The sequence below is a fragment of the Cheilinus undulatus genome, linkage group 8 (genome assembly GCF_018320785.1).
Source record: "Cheilinus undulatus linkage group 8, ASM1832078v1, whole genome shotgun sequence".
Taxonomy (NCBI): Eukaryota; Metazoa; Chordata; class Actinopteri; order Labriformes; family Labridae; genus Cheilinus; species Cheilinus undulatus.
This window is the reverse complement of record NC_054872.1, coordinates 45,564,626-45,583,576: the sequence shown is the minus strand read 5'-3', so window position 1 is coordinate 45,583,576 and position 18,951 is coordinate 45,564,626. Positions and strand designations below refer to the sequence as shown.

At 37.8% G+C, this 18,951-nt stretch overlaps 1 protein-coding gene across 1 annotated transcript; it reads right to left on the bottom strand.

Moving 5' to 3' along the window:
• Positions 1 to 211: 211 nt before the first annotated feature.
• tmem106ba (transmembrane protein 106Ba) lies at positions 212 to 16,165 on the bottom strand. Its single transcript, XM_041793045.1, has 8 exons — positions 16,074 to 16,165; positions 12,478 to 12,673; positions 9,938 to 10,001; positions 9,637 to 9,796; positions 8,674 to 8,814; positions 5,893 to 5,942; positions 5,762 to 5,815; positions 212 to 479 (listed from the first exon to the last, which is right to left on the bottom strand). The coding sequence occupies exons 2-8, from the start codon at positions 12,659 to 12,661 to the stop codon at positions 359 to 361; spliced, it is 774 nt and encodes a 257-aa protein (XP_041648979.1). The 5' UTR covers positions 12,662 to 12,673; positions 16,074 to 16,165; the 3' UTR covers positions 212 to 358.
• Between the last annotated feature and the right edge of the window lie 2,786 nt (positions 16,166 to 18,951).

Here is an 18,951-nt window from a genome sequence, read left to right as displayed (position 1 = left end):
CAAATCCAATATATTTATTTTGTTGGCGCCAGGGTGAAGAAAATGATCTCAAACCTTGAGGCAAATCCTCCAGAATCCTGGCTCCGGCAGGTAAGATTTCTCTTCTTTACCTAACTGTTTGACAAGTCACCAGCCAATACCTCTCCTAACATCACATCTGACGTGGAAAAGGAAGAAAGTGGTTGGAAATCAAGAAAGAATACATGAGCCGTTTGACTTATTTAAGAAAGGTTTTGAGCCCGTCCATGTTCCTTTTATTATTGAGTAGAGATTTCCTGCATCGCGGTCAACCCAGCCATCACTGCAAGACCATTAGTCACAGCTCTTTGTGACGCTTGTCTGTACTCTTCTTCATGCTTTATTTGTAGACCTGCATGTGTCCACGCAAGGAGGTGGTGTTTCCCCCACAGTCCACGTACTGGTACATCTCCTGGGAGACCTGCTCTGCGTGGCCAAAGTACGATGTTGTCACTGTGACCCTTGAAAAAAGACCACAGAGACAGATGCTTTACTCCAACATTCAAGGTAAGAAAAAATATGGCTGTATTTTCTTATCTTATACTGATAAGGGAAACCTGGAGGGGAAACTGCCCTTCTTTAAAGCAATGTTCAGACCATAGACTGTATAAAGAATTGACAACATCTTGCCTTAAGTGAAGCCATAATATTTAGAGCTATCAATCTGACTGGCTGTAGTACAAAGCATACATCCTACCTCTTCTATATTAACAGATAGAGGGCAGATGTAACACTTAAAAAAACCATCTGAAACCCAGATCCTGTCATGATGGATGGTTTGTGTTAAAATCTCCATTCTTTGGGGGTATTTTTCTTTTTAATTAGTTATTTAAGCTGTAAAAAGTAAACATGCCATGATTGAAAGCTTTGTTGATGAATGCAACTCCTATGGTGCTGTGTGCACTGGCTTATCAGAGCAAAAAGGAACTATAAGAGGAAACATAACAAACACAAGAGTCATTGAACTTTGCATTACTGTGACTCAGATGTTTATGTACCCAGTTAGAATGAGCTACAGTAGCTTTGATAGGACATTTAACAGGGCCTGTATAATAACCATTACCAAGTACATTACACAACTTGGCTTCAAAACTACTGAAATATCCCTTTAATTTAAGCACTAAGGATATTTCATTTGAACACTGTTCATAGTCCCTGTAAAGAACGGGCCAAGGAGGCAATGGATTTTTGACAGAAGTATGTCAGACTCTGCTACTGTAGTTGGCAACATGTACCCTTTCAGCCAGCTGCTGCTGTACCAAGGTCCAGTTGACCATGCTGGCAAGTTCACAAACACCAACTGTATGTCCAACAGCAAAATCATAAACAGTTTTTCAACTCTATATATTTCGTACATTTCCTACATTATCCCCCTAGTTTATGTTGATATGAGAGGGCAGATGATAAAAGTTATGCCTAGCATGTACAGTGCTTAACAAATTTATTAGACAACCTGTCATATTTGTCTCAGAGACCATCCAGCATCATAAAGTGATTTAACGCAGACTCTTTCATTTTCAGTGAGCTCTCCACGTTTTACCGTTTTGAACAGGAATGAGGGATTTCAAACTGAATACACCTTTTTATACCCAAATTTGAGCTGGCTCACTGGGCTTCTCTGAGAAGTCAGAAATTAATCAAACACAACATTAAACCACTAAAACTAATTTTTCTTTTCAGGAATGCAAGTAAATAACTATAATTTGACATATTAATCAAGAAATAATAATGTGCTTTACTATTGTTTCAGTTTTTTTTGTAAATCAGTAATTTGAAAATTCATGGATGACAATAATAATTATATTTTAGCATTAAAAATATAATTTTGGTTAAAGAGCTTATTCATATTGGTGTATTAACCATTGCAGAACCATAAAAAATAATTTTGGTAATTACCAATGCTGTTAATTTAGGGCAGTTGTGGCATAAACCTTACTTTGGTTAGGGTCAGGGTGGTCTAATAAATTTGTTAAGCACTGTACACCCGATCGGATCCAGGCTGAAGAAGTCCCAACTGAGAAGCAAAAAAATGCTCCCCAAGAAAGTGAGGAAGGAGGTCCCCAGGCAGTACCAAATCACTACCGGGGACCCTCGTCCATGCTATCCCTACCACGGACCACCATATCCCAACCGTGGACCCCCTCCCCCACCATATCACAGACCCTCAAATCAGCCATACAGAGGTCCCCCTGGTCCACCACACCATGGACCCCCTCATCAACAATATGGACCCCCTCGCCCACCATTCCAGGGCCATGATCGCCCTCCTTGGATGCGGGACATTGAGAGTCTAAAGAGTAAGCTCAGAGACCGGACCGGCAAACTCAAAGAGGTGTCCCTTGAGCTAAAAGACATGTCCTCCAAGCTGGAAGAGGAGAAAGAATCAAAAGCCAAATTAGAGACCAAGAATAACAAAAAAAACAAAAAGATTAATGATCTCCTTGAGGCGGTGAAGGCGGAGAATAACAGGAGGATGGAGAGTGAAAAACAGATCAGGATGCTGAAGGAACAGCTGAAGCACCTGAATTCATCCTTCACTGAGGTTAACTTTGGCCTTTATCCATATAAGACCAAAGATGAGCTCATTGGGGTCATTGAAGCTCAGAATAAAAAGCTCCAGGACAAAGCCTCAGGGGTTTCACACCAAGAGAAGACCCTGAGAGCTCAGAAAAAAGTCTTGGAACAGGATAACAAGACCCTTACAGGTCAGAAACAGGTCCTGGAGCAAGAGAAGAGGACCCTGACAGATCAGAAACAGGTTCTGGAGCAGGAGAACAAGACCCTGAGAGCTCAAAAAGAAGTCCTTGAACAGGAGACCAGGACCCTGAGAGCTCAGAACGAGGTCCTGGAGCAGAGGAACAAGACCATGCCAGAAAAGATAAAGTCCTTAACCAATCAGCTGCAGGTACAGACCAGCTACGTCTGTGACCTGGAATTCAAACTGCAGACTGAGAAAGGCAACATCCAGGTCTTGCAGATAGACATTGAATATGGGAGAGACCTAACAGCATCTAAGACCAGTCATCTGCAGACTGAAACATTGAGGGCTGACACTCTGAAAAACCAACTACAGGGTGTCAGGCTTCAGCTATCAGAGGCGAAGGACAGGATCCAGACGCTGGAACTGAAAATGAACAAGGAGGCCTCCAGCAGAGACGTGGTCAACAAGCGGCTGGAGATCCTTGAGGACGAGCTGAAGGAGAAGACGTACTGCTGCATCGTCCTGCTGAGAGAGATGCCCGGGTTACTAAGAGAGGCGGAAGAAAACGTGTCATTATGGAGGGAGTTCAAAAAGGCCTTCACTCCATCATGCTGGCGCCAGTACAAGATGGAGAATATGCTGCAAGACCTCCAGAGAGTGGCCACACTCTGCCCTCTCCCTCCTCCAGATTCACGGAGGCTGTAAAAGGCCTGGGCAGCACAGTGGGTCAAAGAAAGTCCTGATAGATTGGAGATAGCTTTCTGTCTGTCTGGGCGGCACATGGTCATCTGTGTCTGTGAAGGGTTCTCTCCAGGAGCTCCTGTTACCCCATAAAAATTAAAAAAAAAAAGAAAAGAAACCAAACATTTGTTGCATTTTAAATAAAAATGTTTACCTAAAATGAATAAATTCTTAGAATAAATTATGTGTACTGTACTGACAACTGTAGAGTGTAAAGTGTCCATATATACTGTGATTTTCATTGATGCAATGTCCACCTTACACCATACAAAAGGTTTTTACTTATTACTTGGTTGAGGACAGTGGCCCATGATGTCCATATTACAAACAAACAAACATGTGCTGTCAGAAGGGGCCCCCATAGGGCGGTCTTCTACTGTCATTACAATAGTTGCACATTTTAATTCAATGCTGTTGTTTAAAGTTTGTCAGCACTCAGTTGTCCCTTACTTGCCAGCTAGGGGCCCCAAACAGATATCTGCCTTGGCTAGAGCTCAACCATGTGGTTCCAGGAGTAAAAAAATTTCCTTCAGTTGATTAAAAAAAAAAAAACAAAAAAAAAAACTGCTTTAATTCTGAAAGAAATGAAGGAACTGGGGGTAGATTGACGATTATGACATAAACTTAAATATGGCATAGATGCCTGTTAGGAAAAACAGAGTGGTAGCTAGTGTTGTACTCAAGACCACACTATCTGAGACCAAGACTTGCCCGAGACCAGATAAGACCAAGACTTCGGGTTTCAAGACCAAGTCAAAACTGAGACAGAGACAAACCGAGAAAAGACCAAGACCATAAAAATCCATTTTTTAAAAACAATTACAAAAATGGAAATCATTCTCTCTTTAATTTTAGTGTTCTTTTAAATAAATTTGACAAATAAAACAAGGTGTCTGCAACCCTGTCAAATCACAACATGCAAAAATCTCAAATCTAAAAACAAATCTGTTCCACTTACTTCTAGTAAAAAATAAACCCTTGTGTGTATTTAAAAGCCACTGACAAGTCTTAAATAATTATAAAATATCTGAAAATGAGATGTTTATCTTGATTTGTCAGGTGAATGACGCCTAAAGTAAGTGTTCAGAGGTATTTCTAACTAGAAATAAGATGGACTGATGTTCAAGTTTTTGCAGGTGTAGCCCTTTGTTGTTTTGGCAAGTGCTGCTCCTTATTATTACATTAATGAAATCGAAGAATAGCAGAGCAATGCTGATCTCGACTAGTCTTCATGGAAAATCCTGAGACCGGCCTGTCTGAGACTGAGACGAGACCGAGTAAAAATGCTCTAAAGTCTGAGACAACACCAAAAAATTTAAACCAAGACTGTTCTCAAGTACTGCAACACCAGTGGTAGCTCTGCCCAGTACTAAAGTGTAAATAATATAACAAGCTTATTCAGATTATTTCAGCCTGCTAGCTAAGCTGACAATTGAACAGCTGATGTCTTCACCCTGACTCCCAATAAAATAGTGATCAAAGCTATGAAGTCAGTCCAAATACATGACAGACGTAATCAGAGTTTCTGTGAAACAGAGAGAGAGAGAGAGAGAGAGAGAGAGAGGCAGAACGAGCCAACACTGCATGCACATAATTGATCACAGATGGCACGGATCTCCAAAAAAAAGGATACCTTGAGGGTTAAGGTGTGAAGACCAGGTAAACTTTATGTTTAGACAGCGTTGTATATACATACTTTGATCATTTTAATCATACACAAACCAGTCTGATGTACAGAAAGAGAAGAAAAAAAATGCTCAAAGTGAGGCCTCTCCTTCAGCTGATTTTTTTATGCGCACATGTGCCCCTAAATATTTTCTACAGTTTGCACACACCTATTTTTAGGCGCAAATGTGAGTGAAATGCTCGCACTTCTTTTATCTTCCAATTAGACTGAGATTCTTCTCTGTGTTTTTCTGCTGGAAAGCTTTTATTTTGCTCTGACCACGAGGGATTTAGTAAACTTGAAAAGATCATTTCTTCTCCAGAGCAATATTTGCTTTGTTACATTAAATGTCAGTGTTGACATTTAAGTGAGCAGTGCACCATGGGTCCCCTGCTTGTCTGAGCGGTGCTTCATAACAGAGAGCTGTGTTGTTTCTGGGCAGTTATGGAGTTTATGTGGGTGAAACTATGTGAGTGTGGAGGAGTGTGTTCACAGGACTCATGCTGGTGTATAAATGGCATTTTCACTAAAAATGTAGCATTACATAGAGAAAGTTTTTATGTTCAGAAAAGCATCAGAAAGGTGGCATTTAATGAGTACAGTCATTAAAGCACTGCGAATTAAGCCGTACTTACTGCATCATGACCACTATGTTGTGAACTTTAATGGTCGATAAGGTGCAGTAGTCACTGAAAGAGAAAAAGTGATCAGTATTTCAAGTATTCAATTGTAAGCAAAACATTTATGAATTTGGAAAGATACTTACAACATGTAACTCATCTCATCAGCTATGGTTGTGGGAACGGTGTAGTCAATCTGCAATAAACATATTTTTAAAAGAATTATTATAAACCATAATACACATTAATGCATAAAGAAGAGAGCAATTCAATTAGTCAGATTGTGTTTGATGGTGGCAAGTGGTCCTGTTAGCTCTGTAGTGTCACAAGACTTAAAGACAATGAGGCTTAAATGGTGCTTAAACATGTGTTTTTCAAGTCTGGACTTCAGCAGAAACAAAACTGATTATATTATAGTTGTCACATGAGAAGTTTGAGCGTCAAGATGAAAGAGGCTTCTTAGTATTTTTAATGGTCTTAACAATGAGCTGTTGTTCATGCTGTGAAAGTTGTAATTATAATTACAGTACAGCAGCATTTCGGTGAATTTTTATAAACCTTGCTGTATTTGTAACCTTACGTGCTCTATAGATTTTGACTTGGCAAGCCATGAGTTCATAACTGTGTGTTTACCATTGATTTTCTTTATACATGTTCAGTTATTTTAGTGCAGCGCTGATAAGCAGGTCTTGACCTCAAGTGTGATAATGCAACAGCTGCATATACAAGTAGCAAATAGAAAAAAGTAATAATAACAGATACATTTTTCTTGAACTCATTCCACAATTTAATTCCAACTTCAGCTTTACTGACTCAACCCTTCTCCTGAGCTGCTCTGTTTGTGTCCATGGTAAATTCAGAACAGTGGGCTTGTTCACCTGTGCTAAAGTTCTGTCCGAAGTTATGGTGTAAAGTCCACTCTAAGATATACGTTGACTTATGCTGTGTCAGTGTTTGGTTGCACCAAGAAAAGGACGGCAAGAATAGTGTGATGTCCAAACTAACCAAAACATTGCTGAAGATATAAATATATCAATCTATCAAACTTGCTTGTATAACACTTTTCATACAAAGCAATGTAACACAAAGTGCTTTACACACAACCAAATACAGTGCCATAAAAAAGTATTTGCCCCCTTTCTGATTCCTGTTTTTTTTTTCCATATTTATCACACTTGAATGTTTTGGATCATCAAACTAGGGTTGTTCCGATACCGATACCTGTATCTGAAATACATCCGATACTGCTTAAAATGCAGGTATCAGTATCGGCTATGAGTTTATGCATATCCGATACCATTTGGTTTAACTTCATAGTTTGCTTCGTTTAGCCATGCTAACTGTTAGCGCTATAAACCGTAAATAGTTTCTTCTTCACTGCCGGGCTTCCGTTTTTAGAGCAGCAGCAGCAGCAGCGAAGAACAACCAAGGGACCCGCTGCAGCTGCAAAGAATGCAGGCTGCGTGACCGTCTTTCTCTGAATGTGATCGTTAAAACGCCTTTCAGACTGGCGCTGTTGTAAAAGAGAATAAGTGACACAGTTTATACAAAGTTGAATAACTTTTGAACCATAAATGGTTGCCTCTTGTTTTCCTCTTGAATCTAGCCGTTGTGTTTTCCCATTCACGCTATTGATGCCTTTGAATCCCGTGCGGCAGCGTTTTCTGAGAGCCTGGAACTCGTGTGTGTTTTGGGGACTTAAATGAGTAAATCCACAGCAGTAAACCCGATACTGAACGTCTTTTTATCCATTTTAATCGAATTACGATCGTTTATTACCGTTAGCTCAAATGCTAACCGCCATATTGTTTCTCTCTGAGTGTCCGTCAGCCAATAGCAGGCTGTTCCGTCATCACGTGATGCTGCACAAAATAGCAGAAAGGAGAGAGAGTTCAGTGCACTTGGTGATTTATACAACTGTATACATTTAGTATATATCTGTAAACAACAATTGTTAATATGTGAGATGTACGTTTTTTATTGTATTTGGAAAAGTGCACTAAAGTTTGTATTTAAAAAAAGAGAGATAGAGAGAGCCTGTGATGCAGCCCCCTGTATTATTTTAATATTTAGCAGCAAAACTCAGTAATCTGCAGGAAAACAACTTAGGGTCACAAAGACGCTGTGCATTTACAATTCTGATAGTTAAGCCATGTTCTTAGTCAAACATAGGTCTAAAATAACACCTTGGTATCGGAACATCGCTACATCAATTAATAATCATTCAAACACTGCATTACCTATTTACTTGGGTTCTCTTTGTGAAATATAAAAATTAGTTTGATAATCTGAAACATTTAAGTGTGAGTGTGTGGGCAAATACTTTTTCATGGCACTGTAAAAGAAAAATACATGACTTCACACTACCCTATCCTTCCCCACCCAGCACTTTCCCCCACCCTGACCTGCCCCGTCCCTGTCCCCACCCCGTAATCCATACACAGCATTGGCAAATATATCATGAGCAATAGATTCTGAAAGAACAGGAACTTGCATACTGAGGAAACGCTATCTTAAAATTCAAAATGAGGAAACACTGTAAAGGGGACTGAATGCTTTCTAGGATCTAGGTATGATAACACTCCAAGTTAAGTCGGTACTTAGGCCCATGCTGAAACTATTTCAGCTGGCACAACACCTTAAATGTTTGTAGAGAGTAAGCTCCATCCTAAGCAAGAACCTATCCTCAAACTCATCTATGTTTAAACTTGCACACAGCAGGTGCAGCCCTGTGCAGCTACCTAGTTTTAAGTATCTGCATATTTCAATTTTTCATGTGAACAGATAAGTAAGAATCTATGGTGTTATTTAGAGTTAATAGGTTTAAATGTCAGCTTTCATTACTTTGTGAGAGCTTGCTGTTGTATAAACCTTGTTTGTAGTGCAGATTTTCCTCATGTGTGTTCTGTAAAATATTCCCAACCTACCTGCCGTTCATCCAGTGGAATGATGACTGAGCTGTTGTTGAACTTGGTCTTCCCTATCACCGTCTTAGAGAACTGCACCTGGGCTGTGATGTTGGTCACAGACACTGCGTAGTAGTTGTTATTGGTGATGTTGAGAGTGCTCTGCAAGGGAGGAAGATGGATGTCTAAAAATTTGGCAATGGGGCATCATCTTCATAGTTCCTTTTTATGCTAGTTAATCAGAAAAAACTGATATTTAACTACTTGGGGTGGGGAGGGGAAGCTGTATACACACAATACTGACATATCATAAATTTTGAAGTATATTATTTCACCCCCTTGCAGATTGAAGCCCAGTTAGTGGGGCTTAAATCCTGAGCGGCAAAATGCTCAACCGCATTCACCGGTTTGTTTCAGACTTCACTACAGTTCTAGTAAAACTCAGACATTGGTAGTCATTGTTTTGATACCACAGCAACAATGATACAAGTCCCATGCACACAGCTTTGGCTAACTTCATGTTTTAAATTACCAAAGAATGCATGAAACTGCAGAAATACATTGGCAACGTTTTGCAACTGAAGTACTGCCAACATGTTTTTGTGGTTTGAAGAGTGGGCAGCTCTCACGCTTTCTCTTCAGAAAGGCTTGGTTCAAATTATCACAGAAGCTTGGAAGTTTTTAAGAATTACTGTACTTTCTCATACATTAAGGCAATAGATTGCATCATTTATTTAAGTTTGGTTTCAAAGAATCAAAAAATATGGGCCAGAAAACCCAGCTGAGTCTCAAAACCTTCAGAGCACAGTGATTCATCATTTTTAAAAAAAAAAAAAAAAGGCTTTTAACATGCTAGTGGTCATATGATCCAATTTAAATGTAAAGTTATTGACTAAAGCTGCTCTGTCAGACACATAAACAGTAACTTAAGTCAATTTCAAGTTATCTTACAAGGATAAGAGTGATACAGCTGAACAATCTTACAGTAATGTTGAGATAGACTATTCGTTTGTCCAGGTCGTAGGAGACGTAGGCAGACTTCACCCCCACGTAAGAGACATCAATGGAGCGAGGGAACAAAAAGAAAACTGCCAGTCCTGACAGCAGCAGACACAGGGCCACAGAGATCGTGACATACAGCTTTCTGCAGGAGACATAAAACAGAAGTGAGACCCTGAAACATGCTGATAACTTCAAAGTCTATCCTGCCTTTGTCTGCCTGTGCATTAAATTTCATCACATAGAGCGCTAACACGAATAATAGTTAAACAGTTCTCAGACTTACGTTCTGCTCGGCCTCAGTCTTTGGTCGCTGTATGGAATCAGAGCCACCAGCTGGTTCTCTTGACCTGTTGAATTATTCAAAGAGAGAAAGGGGAAAAGGATCATTTCACTGTTGGACTGAATATGTTGTAAAATTGGCTATATTCACTACTGCTGCACATCTCCTGAGAACCATTTTCACACCTTGACTTTTTTAAGCTGCTTAGTCTTATCCAACAGCAACTAAAGCAACAGGATAAAAAATGGAGTATAAGTCCATGCATTGATGATTTGTTGTCTTTGCTTTATTACCTCTGCCAAGGAGGTTATGTGATCGGCAGGGTTTGTTAGTTAGTGTGTTTGTTAGTTAGTTTGTTTGTTAGCAACATAACTCAAAAAGTTATGGATGGATTTTGATGAAATTTTCAGGAAAAGGCATAAGGAAGAACTGATTTGATTTTGGGAGTGATCCGAATTACTGTCTGGATCCAGGAAATTTTTAAAGGATTCTTTACTATTGGGAGATAGGGGTAATGGCGGAGGTCTGTGCTCTCCGAGTGCTTTTCTAGTTTGATCTGTGTTAAAGCTTGATCACATTCCTGGTTAGAGGGACTGATTAAGCAATGTCTGTTTGATCTAGAAAAACAGAAGAAACCTTCAAATATTCTGTTGTTAAAATGAGAAAAGTAAAGTAACCTTGACTCTAAGCATTGAGGAGCCAATATGGCCTAAAGGTTTGGTTTTTGTGTTTTTTTTACTTCTTCTTGCATGTTGTTGTATATTTCACTTATTTTGGATCTGTAGTTTGGCTACATAATCAGTCACAATTTTACTGATATTAGGATATGATTATCTGCAACAAGCATACTGCAAAAGTCTAAGTTTAATGCAGTTGCTAATTTCTTTTTTGTTAACAAGCATGTTTATGGATGGGGTCTATGTATAATGTTCATGCTTAAGCATTTTGATGCACTCTGACTATGCAACAGGTAGCTTCAGCTACTCAGATTAATTGGTCTAACGCAGAAAAAATAAAACTTTTACGATTGTTTTGAGATTGGGATAAAATGTTGGAAACCCAGGTATTGTCTGAGGCTGCTTTTATGAAAACGTCCCACTGAAAATGGAACTGTTTTTATGTTTTGTTTTCAGTAAAGTTTGACATTCAAATGACAACAACACAGACATTTTGATGACAACCACCATGCACATGAGTCACATACAAATTTATAAAATTGCTGTAGTGCACATACTGGTGGTGTGACTTCTATTGAAATAACAGGGGCATGCATTTCTTCCTACAGAGGTGTGAGGTGTAAACACACAAAAAAGGCTAGAAAACAGATGTTTGTGTGGATGGATGTTGAGGTGGAATGCTATACAAGGAACTGTAAACGAAAACCAGTAAATTTAAAGAAAAGGATGACTGGGAGTGAGTAGCAGAGGAAAAAATGTGGAGTCTGCCACTGTTTATTTTTTATTTAATATTCATTTTTATAAGGACAAGTATAAAACAAGTAAACCATTGTCACGCACATATGTTGGTGTAACTATGCTCTGTGCTTGGCTGTTGACTGATCCGTACTGCGTTTATGTGTAAAGGATCTATTTTCATAGGAACTGCATGTTGGTAGTTTATATGGCAATGGACACAGAGCTGTTTTTAAAGTCTGTACTCTGACATGCATTTACAAAACTCTGAATTTTTTGTTGTCCTGTAGACCAACAACCAAAACACAAGGATAGGTGACAGATTTCAGGTGATATTGTTTGGTTTAAAATATGAAGAATAGTATATAAACTCTGAGCTCCTTTGCACTCTAACTGTTTCTGTTTCCACCTTATATCCTTATCCTTATCACTGGGTACACCAATGTCTTTGCACATTGCATAATTGTTTTTATATTGAGCAGACCTAATCTGCAGTTATCTTATAAACTATTAGTACAAGTTTTAGAGTTTTATAAGCATAAAATTTATGTTGTTGCATGATGACTATGGGAGATTTCTGCTATGCCCTGGCATTCTGGATGTTTTTTTTTTTTTCACACTTTTGTGTCTTGGAAACATTGGTTAGCTGTATTTATGAACATAACACGTATAAACTGTCATATACAATTCTTTAGGATTTTTACACAAAACATCAACTTGCAACTCTTAGACATAGTTTGTCTTACATCACAGGAAACATTCAATGCAACATCTTTTATCAAATGCACAGCTTGACTCGAGTTCAGGTACTACTAAAATGTATTAGTGCAGGTCCTGTTTTGTATACTTGGTTGCCCTTTTGCCATCTCTTGCTGAAAGCATGTGCATTTGTTCAGCACAAACCTCTCTGAAATACACACAGTATACACTGAACAGGAGAGACACTACACAGAAACTGGGACAGCAGGATTATGCAAATAGGTCATGTTGTTGGTGTCAATATTTTTAAATTTTGAACAGCCTTTTCAAGATCTTGAGGACTACACTCTTAAAAACAATCTTAAATTCTATATAATCAATGATGATTAGTGATACGCTACTGCATATTAACTTAAAAATAGACAGTTTTACCTCTGGGGATTCTGCCGGTGCCCTGACAGGTGGGACATGTCACGCTGTCTCGTCCTGTGAACTCCACGTAGGGGAACTGAGAAACATCTCCGTTCTTTCCATCCTCCTCTGTTTGACCGTCAGCCGTCAGTGCGTCCTGACTCTCATCTTTATGTTTGGCCAAGTGTGACTGGGACTTGCCCATTGCTGCAGCTGTCTGTAGACAACACACACAAGAAAAATAGCATGAGGAGAGAGGAACTGCTATTTACAGATTGTGCAGCAGGATGTGCTGACTAACCACATGCCACACAGGCGTTTGAATGTGAAATTGGTTCTGGACACATTCCAGAAAACATTTCCCAGGAGGACAAGCTGCAACAAGCTGCACTGTCCATAATGAAAAATCCCTTGTAAAACGACAGAAATGTTTGTTGTTATGATTTAACTAAGCAGTTATTTAAGAGACCCTGTGGTTCTTCTGTACTCATTTAAGGCGTGTAGCAATAACCTTTTATATACAACCAGTTGTAAGCAAAGTTATTATGTCAGATTTTCTTTATGTTGCCGTTGTAAAACACTTCGTCTTTTAAGAACAACTGTTGTTAGGTGTTTGCCTTAGTTTTCTTTTTAGTCCATTTATTGAATTAAAACTAGAATTATTTAAAGCAGGGGTGTCAAACTCAAACACAGCAAGGGCAGGATTCTGGATTCAGGTCTAACCTGAGGGCCTAACAGGGTCAACATTTAACCAGAAACTGTCAACCTCATTTCACCAGTAATTAAATATGAAATAAACGTAGCACTGATGATAAACGATTTTGGCATTTAAAAATTTAAAAAGATAAGTTTAAAGGCTCACAATCTGAAAAAAGTAAATTTATTTTTATACATTAATATATTTATACATTTATTGAAATTGAAAAACAATGTTTTTAAAGGCAAATGTATTATAAAGAAAGTCAAAATAATGAGTTTAAAAGGTCAAAATATGAAGTTTAACTTGTAATCATGACATTAAAAGTCAAAATATGATTCAAACTTTTAAAGTGTGAGTCTAAAAGATCAAACTATGGGATTATGACATCAAAGTTTGGGGTTGAAAATATGAGATAGAATACAAAATAATTGGTTAAAAAGGTCAAAATATCACTTAAAAATTAGAATTATGAATCTTACAGCCCCAAATATTATATGAGAAGTTAAAACTATGAGTTGAAATGCTCAAAGTACGAAATAAAAAATCAAAATCCTAAGTTTGAGTCATAATTGTGAGATGCTAAATTGAAAATGTGAAATTAAAACACAAATGAATTTATTTTCCCACATTCCTGATTTGTTATCTAAATATTTTTACTCCTTTTTCAGATTTTATGACTTAACAAGGATATCTTAAATCATCAAGGATAACTTCACATTTTTATACTTGAGGAAATCTGCAGACCTCAGACTGATGGACCAGTCATAACAGAAATATGAGATCATCCTGTGGCTGGATTTAACTGTTCCACGGGCCGGATTTGGCCCTGGGCCTTGAGTTTGACACCTGTGATTTAATGTATCATCATTATTGATATCTTTATTTTAAACATGTTGATAGAATAAAATATAAAAGGACAAAAGGGTCAGGCAGCAGCCACACTGAACACAGGTGCCACCATGCCTCCTCAACTACACAATATCATCCAACTTTCCAAGCTTGAAGCAAACACCATATGTTAGAAAAAAGAGGATTAACTTTGTTGATTTTATCAAACCCCTCTTTTAACTTTATTTACTGTCATTGAAAATGAACCAAAAATTTAACCTCTCTTCTTCCTTTCACCTGTTAAATACCACCTACCATCATTTATGTAATATCCCTATCAATTAAACTTATGTTTAAATTCTTTCTTTCTTTTTTTTTTTACTTTTCCAAAAATTCACTCCACAAATTGTTATAAGCTTCCTTCACCCTTGCACACAACTCCTGTAAGGGGTGCAAACAGCCAAGTGCTTAGGTCACACCCTGTGTGGTTCAAGTCTGGCCTTTTTCTGGTATGTCATTCCCCACTATGTCATCCCTGTTTTCAGCTATGTCAGCTGGCTGTCTCTCTAGTAATTAAGGCAAACAAAGCCCAAAAATATATCTTACAAAAAGTCTTAATTTACAGTGAGCTGTGAAATGCATGTTTGGGTTGCAGGCAAACAGCTGAGTTTACCCAAGAATTTCCCCACTAGCCACCTTGTATTTCACCTCCAGGCAAACTGCAGGTTAATACCCTACTGTGAGGGACAAATGTGAACAAGCAAGTCAGGAAATTTTCAAGGTTCCATGCATGAAGGAAAAGTGCTTCATACTTTTCATTGTTGTTCGTAGGTTTTCTCCCACCCTTTCTAATAGATGGTTTGTACTAATTGTAGCATAGTAGTAAAATACCTGTTCAGATATCATATGCAAGTAGTGTTTAGGCACAAAAGTACTTTTCATAAGTATTAGCACTAACATATACTTGGAGTACCAAAGTAAAAATGGACATTATGCACTTCTGCAAACTGAATCACTTGTTACATAACAACTATTTTCAAATTGATTTACAAAGTAATGTATGCATTTGCAGCTGTTGCATGCAGAATAGAACAAAAAAGAAAATCTTTGTTCTTTTTTGCATGGTAGCACTTTGAAAAACCTTGAAAAACTTAAAAACACAACTTGATGTAATAGAATAAAAACAGAGGTAAACAAACACACCAAAGCTACATCTAAGCAAGGCACCAGGCTCTTCGAATAAATATTGAAGGGTGTAAAACAACATAACATGCTTCGTGTAGCAAGTTAACTGTTGGGAGGAGCTGCTTATTTAAAAAATGTATTGACATACTGTTGGGTGGAATTTCTGCGATAAATATGACGTCTTAATAGTCTTATATGGCTTATGTGGCTCTTATATGGCTTTGTAGTCTTACCTTATGATAGCTCATGAAATAATTAATTCATATGAAACATGTTTTAATCATCATTTTAAATTGTAGAGCAATTAGCAGCCAAAATTGCCAAATAGAAAGACTCCCCCCGTACTTGAGCGCAATACTTGAACATCCAGTCACTTGGCACCACTGCTGTGGAGTAGGCCCATGTTAAATGTGTCAGTTAATTTCAGTGTGAATTAGTAGGTTTGCATTGGTGTCTTTAAACAGTCTTTTGTCGAAAGTTGATAACGTTACATGTCAGTAAAGACAAATGACAGGCCAGCAACATGAAAAGATGTTAAAAGATGACACGGCCGGCCGTCTTTGTGGCCATGCAGGATGTCTTTGTGTCACCAGTACAGCCAGGCCGCCATGCTACTGAGCTGAGCCTCTGCCAGGAACACAACGTACCGGCCCGAGAAAAACTGTGGAAACGCCTTCGCCAGTCAAACCATAAGCCATATTTAGCCCATGAACATTTGCTTCAACATAATATGATACATGAAATTTCATGACGACACGTTATTCGGACATTTGTCAAAACAGCACGAATCAACGGTCGCTCCGCAGAATGCTAACCGCTGCCCACGACAGCTACGTCACCAACGTCCTTAAATATCCCTTAGCCCGTATAACACATGTTAAATTTCCGTTAATTCATATCTTACCTGTTTGATGTTTTTATTATGACTTCTCTGCCATTCGCCGTATCGTCGCTGGTTGTTGTGGTGACAGCAGTGTGAAGAATGAGGCAGATAGAAACGCCCCTCCTCTCCTGATTGGACAGAGTCAGGATGGAGGATCTCAGTTTCCACCATGCAGGCCGGCCAAAACAACACAGGTAGCATGTTACTGTTAGCAGTCACAAACAGGGGAAGAAGCACCATATGGTCACTTTGTCACATAGTTTAGAGTGTAAAATACAATTAACTATATAATTCGTCAATATCACAATAACTGTGAAAATAGCAGCAATGTTTTTGACATTTTATTGAAGTAACAGCTAATATAGAGAGCTGTAAGTTTGACTAAAATGGGGAGCAGCTCAGCATGATTTAGCTTTTTTTTCTACTCAAAAGATGCTGAAGGCAATGGAGCTAAAGTTTATTAGTAAAAGCCTCCCTGTAAGTCAGCATTACTTGCTTTACAACATTGTTTTGGCTGAATGATGCTGAGGCTTAAGTCGGCTCTACAAATCCACATTGGCAAAGTGCCAGATGTTACACAGGCTCTTTCATTTAAAGCCAGTTGCATCATGCCAACATATCCATGAAAATGACATAAATATAAACTACCTATCAGTGATTCTTAAAAATATAATAAATTAAACTAGGTACAATTGAAAATTGCCCATTTAGACTAAACATGAAATAGATTATTTTGTGGTCAGCAGTGTTAATTTTGGCAGCTGTTTTTTTTTTAAATTATCGCCTTATCTTAAGATTATTATAGATTTTTTCTTTCGTTTTAGTCACATTTTAGTCATTTATACCCTTTTTTAGTAGACAAAAACTTAGAAAAAAAAAACTTTTTAGTCAGGTTTTAATGTATAGAAAGATACTTTCAGTCAAAACATGTATTCTCTGCCTGAATCTGGTGCCAAATCATACTTTATATATATATATATATATATATATATATATATATATATATATATATATACATATATATGTGAATCAAGCAGAGTAAAAATGTCAGTCTTCACCTCTGGAATGCTGTGATTGGGATTAAAGGGTGGCAGACTGTAATATTTAAATACCTAAAACCTAACTTTTGTATAAAGAGACTTTATTATGATTTACAACAATGGTTCTTTACTGGCCAGACATCAGGACCCACCACCACCTCCTTCAGAGAAATTGCAAATGAATTAAAAAAAAAAAAAAAAAAAAAAAATCTATGTATTAAAAAACGTTGCAGTTTTTGTCCTAAATGGAACAAAACATGGTTCAACAAAGAGACAGCATAAATCAATCACGTTTAAAGAGCACATCATTGCAGAGGGACATGCATGCATGCATTTTATTTTAATAAATTTTCCAGAAACAGAATAGAAATCAGGTAATTTATCAAAGCATTTCCGAATTATTTTGGGAAAACCAGCTTTGTTACTGGGGGAAAATGAGATAAATAAGTTGTATTCTAGAGGAAAGGACAAGAATTCACTGGTCATCACAGGAAAACCTAAAAAATGTATGTATGTACTGCATGTCCATTGAGGGCTTTGTAAATTAGACCTTTTACCATGTTTTTTACTGGCAAATACTGACACATATTTACCACTCACTAGAAACAGCTTCAGGACCCACTTTTGGGTCAAGACCCAGCAGTTGAGAACCACTGGTTTACAAAATGACAGTTTATACCAGATAAATGACACAAACCTCCTGACACAAGTGTTGTACATGCACCCTGCGTCAGTAGGGAAACCTGTCAGTCTCAGTTGAGATCATTATTAATGAAAAAGGAAGGCAAAAATGGCCTGCTTTACCATACATTTGTTACTTATGCTCTTGTTTGTCAACTGAGAAATCTCTGGCCCAACCTCTTGTACGTGTTCTCACAGTGTGGAGTTAATAATCAACCTTATCCCTATACTAAGAGGAATCACAGCCTGTGTTTTTAAACTTTGTACTGTAGAAGGCGAAGCAGTCAGCTTCATGGATGTAGGAACACTGCAGTTCATGGAAAATCTAGTCAGCTGACTGATGCATGTCGAAGAGGTTTCCAGTCAGAACAAGTTTTTCAACAACCACCACCATTGTCACTCTTAATCAGACCAAATTCACCACATTAATCCATTAGGCTATTTAAATGGATGCATCGTAAAGAAAACTGTATCAGAATACTTTTAAAACAGAAAACATGATATTGATCATGAATGGCAACATTCTAGACTCATTCTAGTAAGACATTTACAAAGTACTTTAAATGTACTGGTAGTTAAGATTTGATTCGGATTATTTTATCTGTTTTCTGCTGTGCATGAGTAGTAGTGCATTTCTTTGATTGACTCAGTGTCTTGTGACTCGTATAACATGACATTGAGGTGGGAAGGAAGCATCATGCCTCCTCTCTGCCCTTCTGCCACACAACTCACAGTGGATAATAATGTGCCAAGACAAATATAGAAAAAGAGAAATGGCATAATTGAAGCTGTGAAACAATTTCCATGTGTACTCAAAGAAGTAAAAAATTTCCATGTTTGCAACAGCTGCTGTGAAAAAATATTCAAAATGTCTTTAGTGCCATAATAGAAGGAGGAATGATCCTTTTGTAATAGTTGAATGTTTCTTTTTTTACTTGGAATAAAAGGTTAAAAAAAACTTCCATGTGCAGTAGCTTTAAATGTGCAATAATTTATATGAAAAATCCTCTATTTGTAGCAATAAAGGATAAAAAGATCTGTGTGCAATATTAAAACAGAAATCACCCACTACCATAGCTGAAAGATTTCTATGTGTAATAATATGTATAGAAATCTTTCATGTTTAATAGCAGAAAATTTTCAATGTGCAGTAGTAATCGAATTGAAGAATCTTTCCC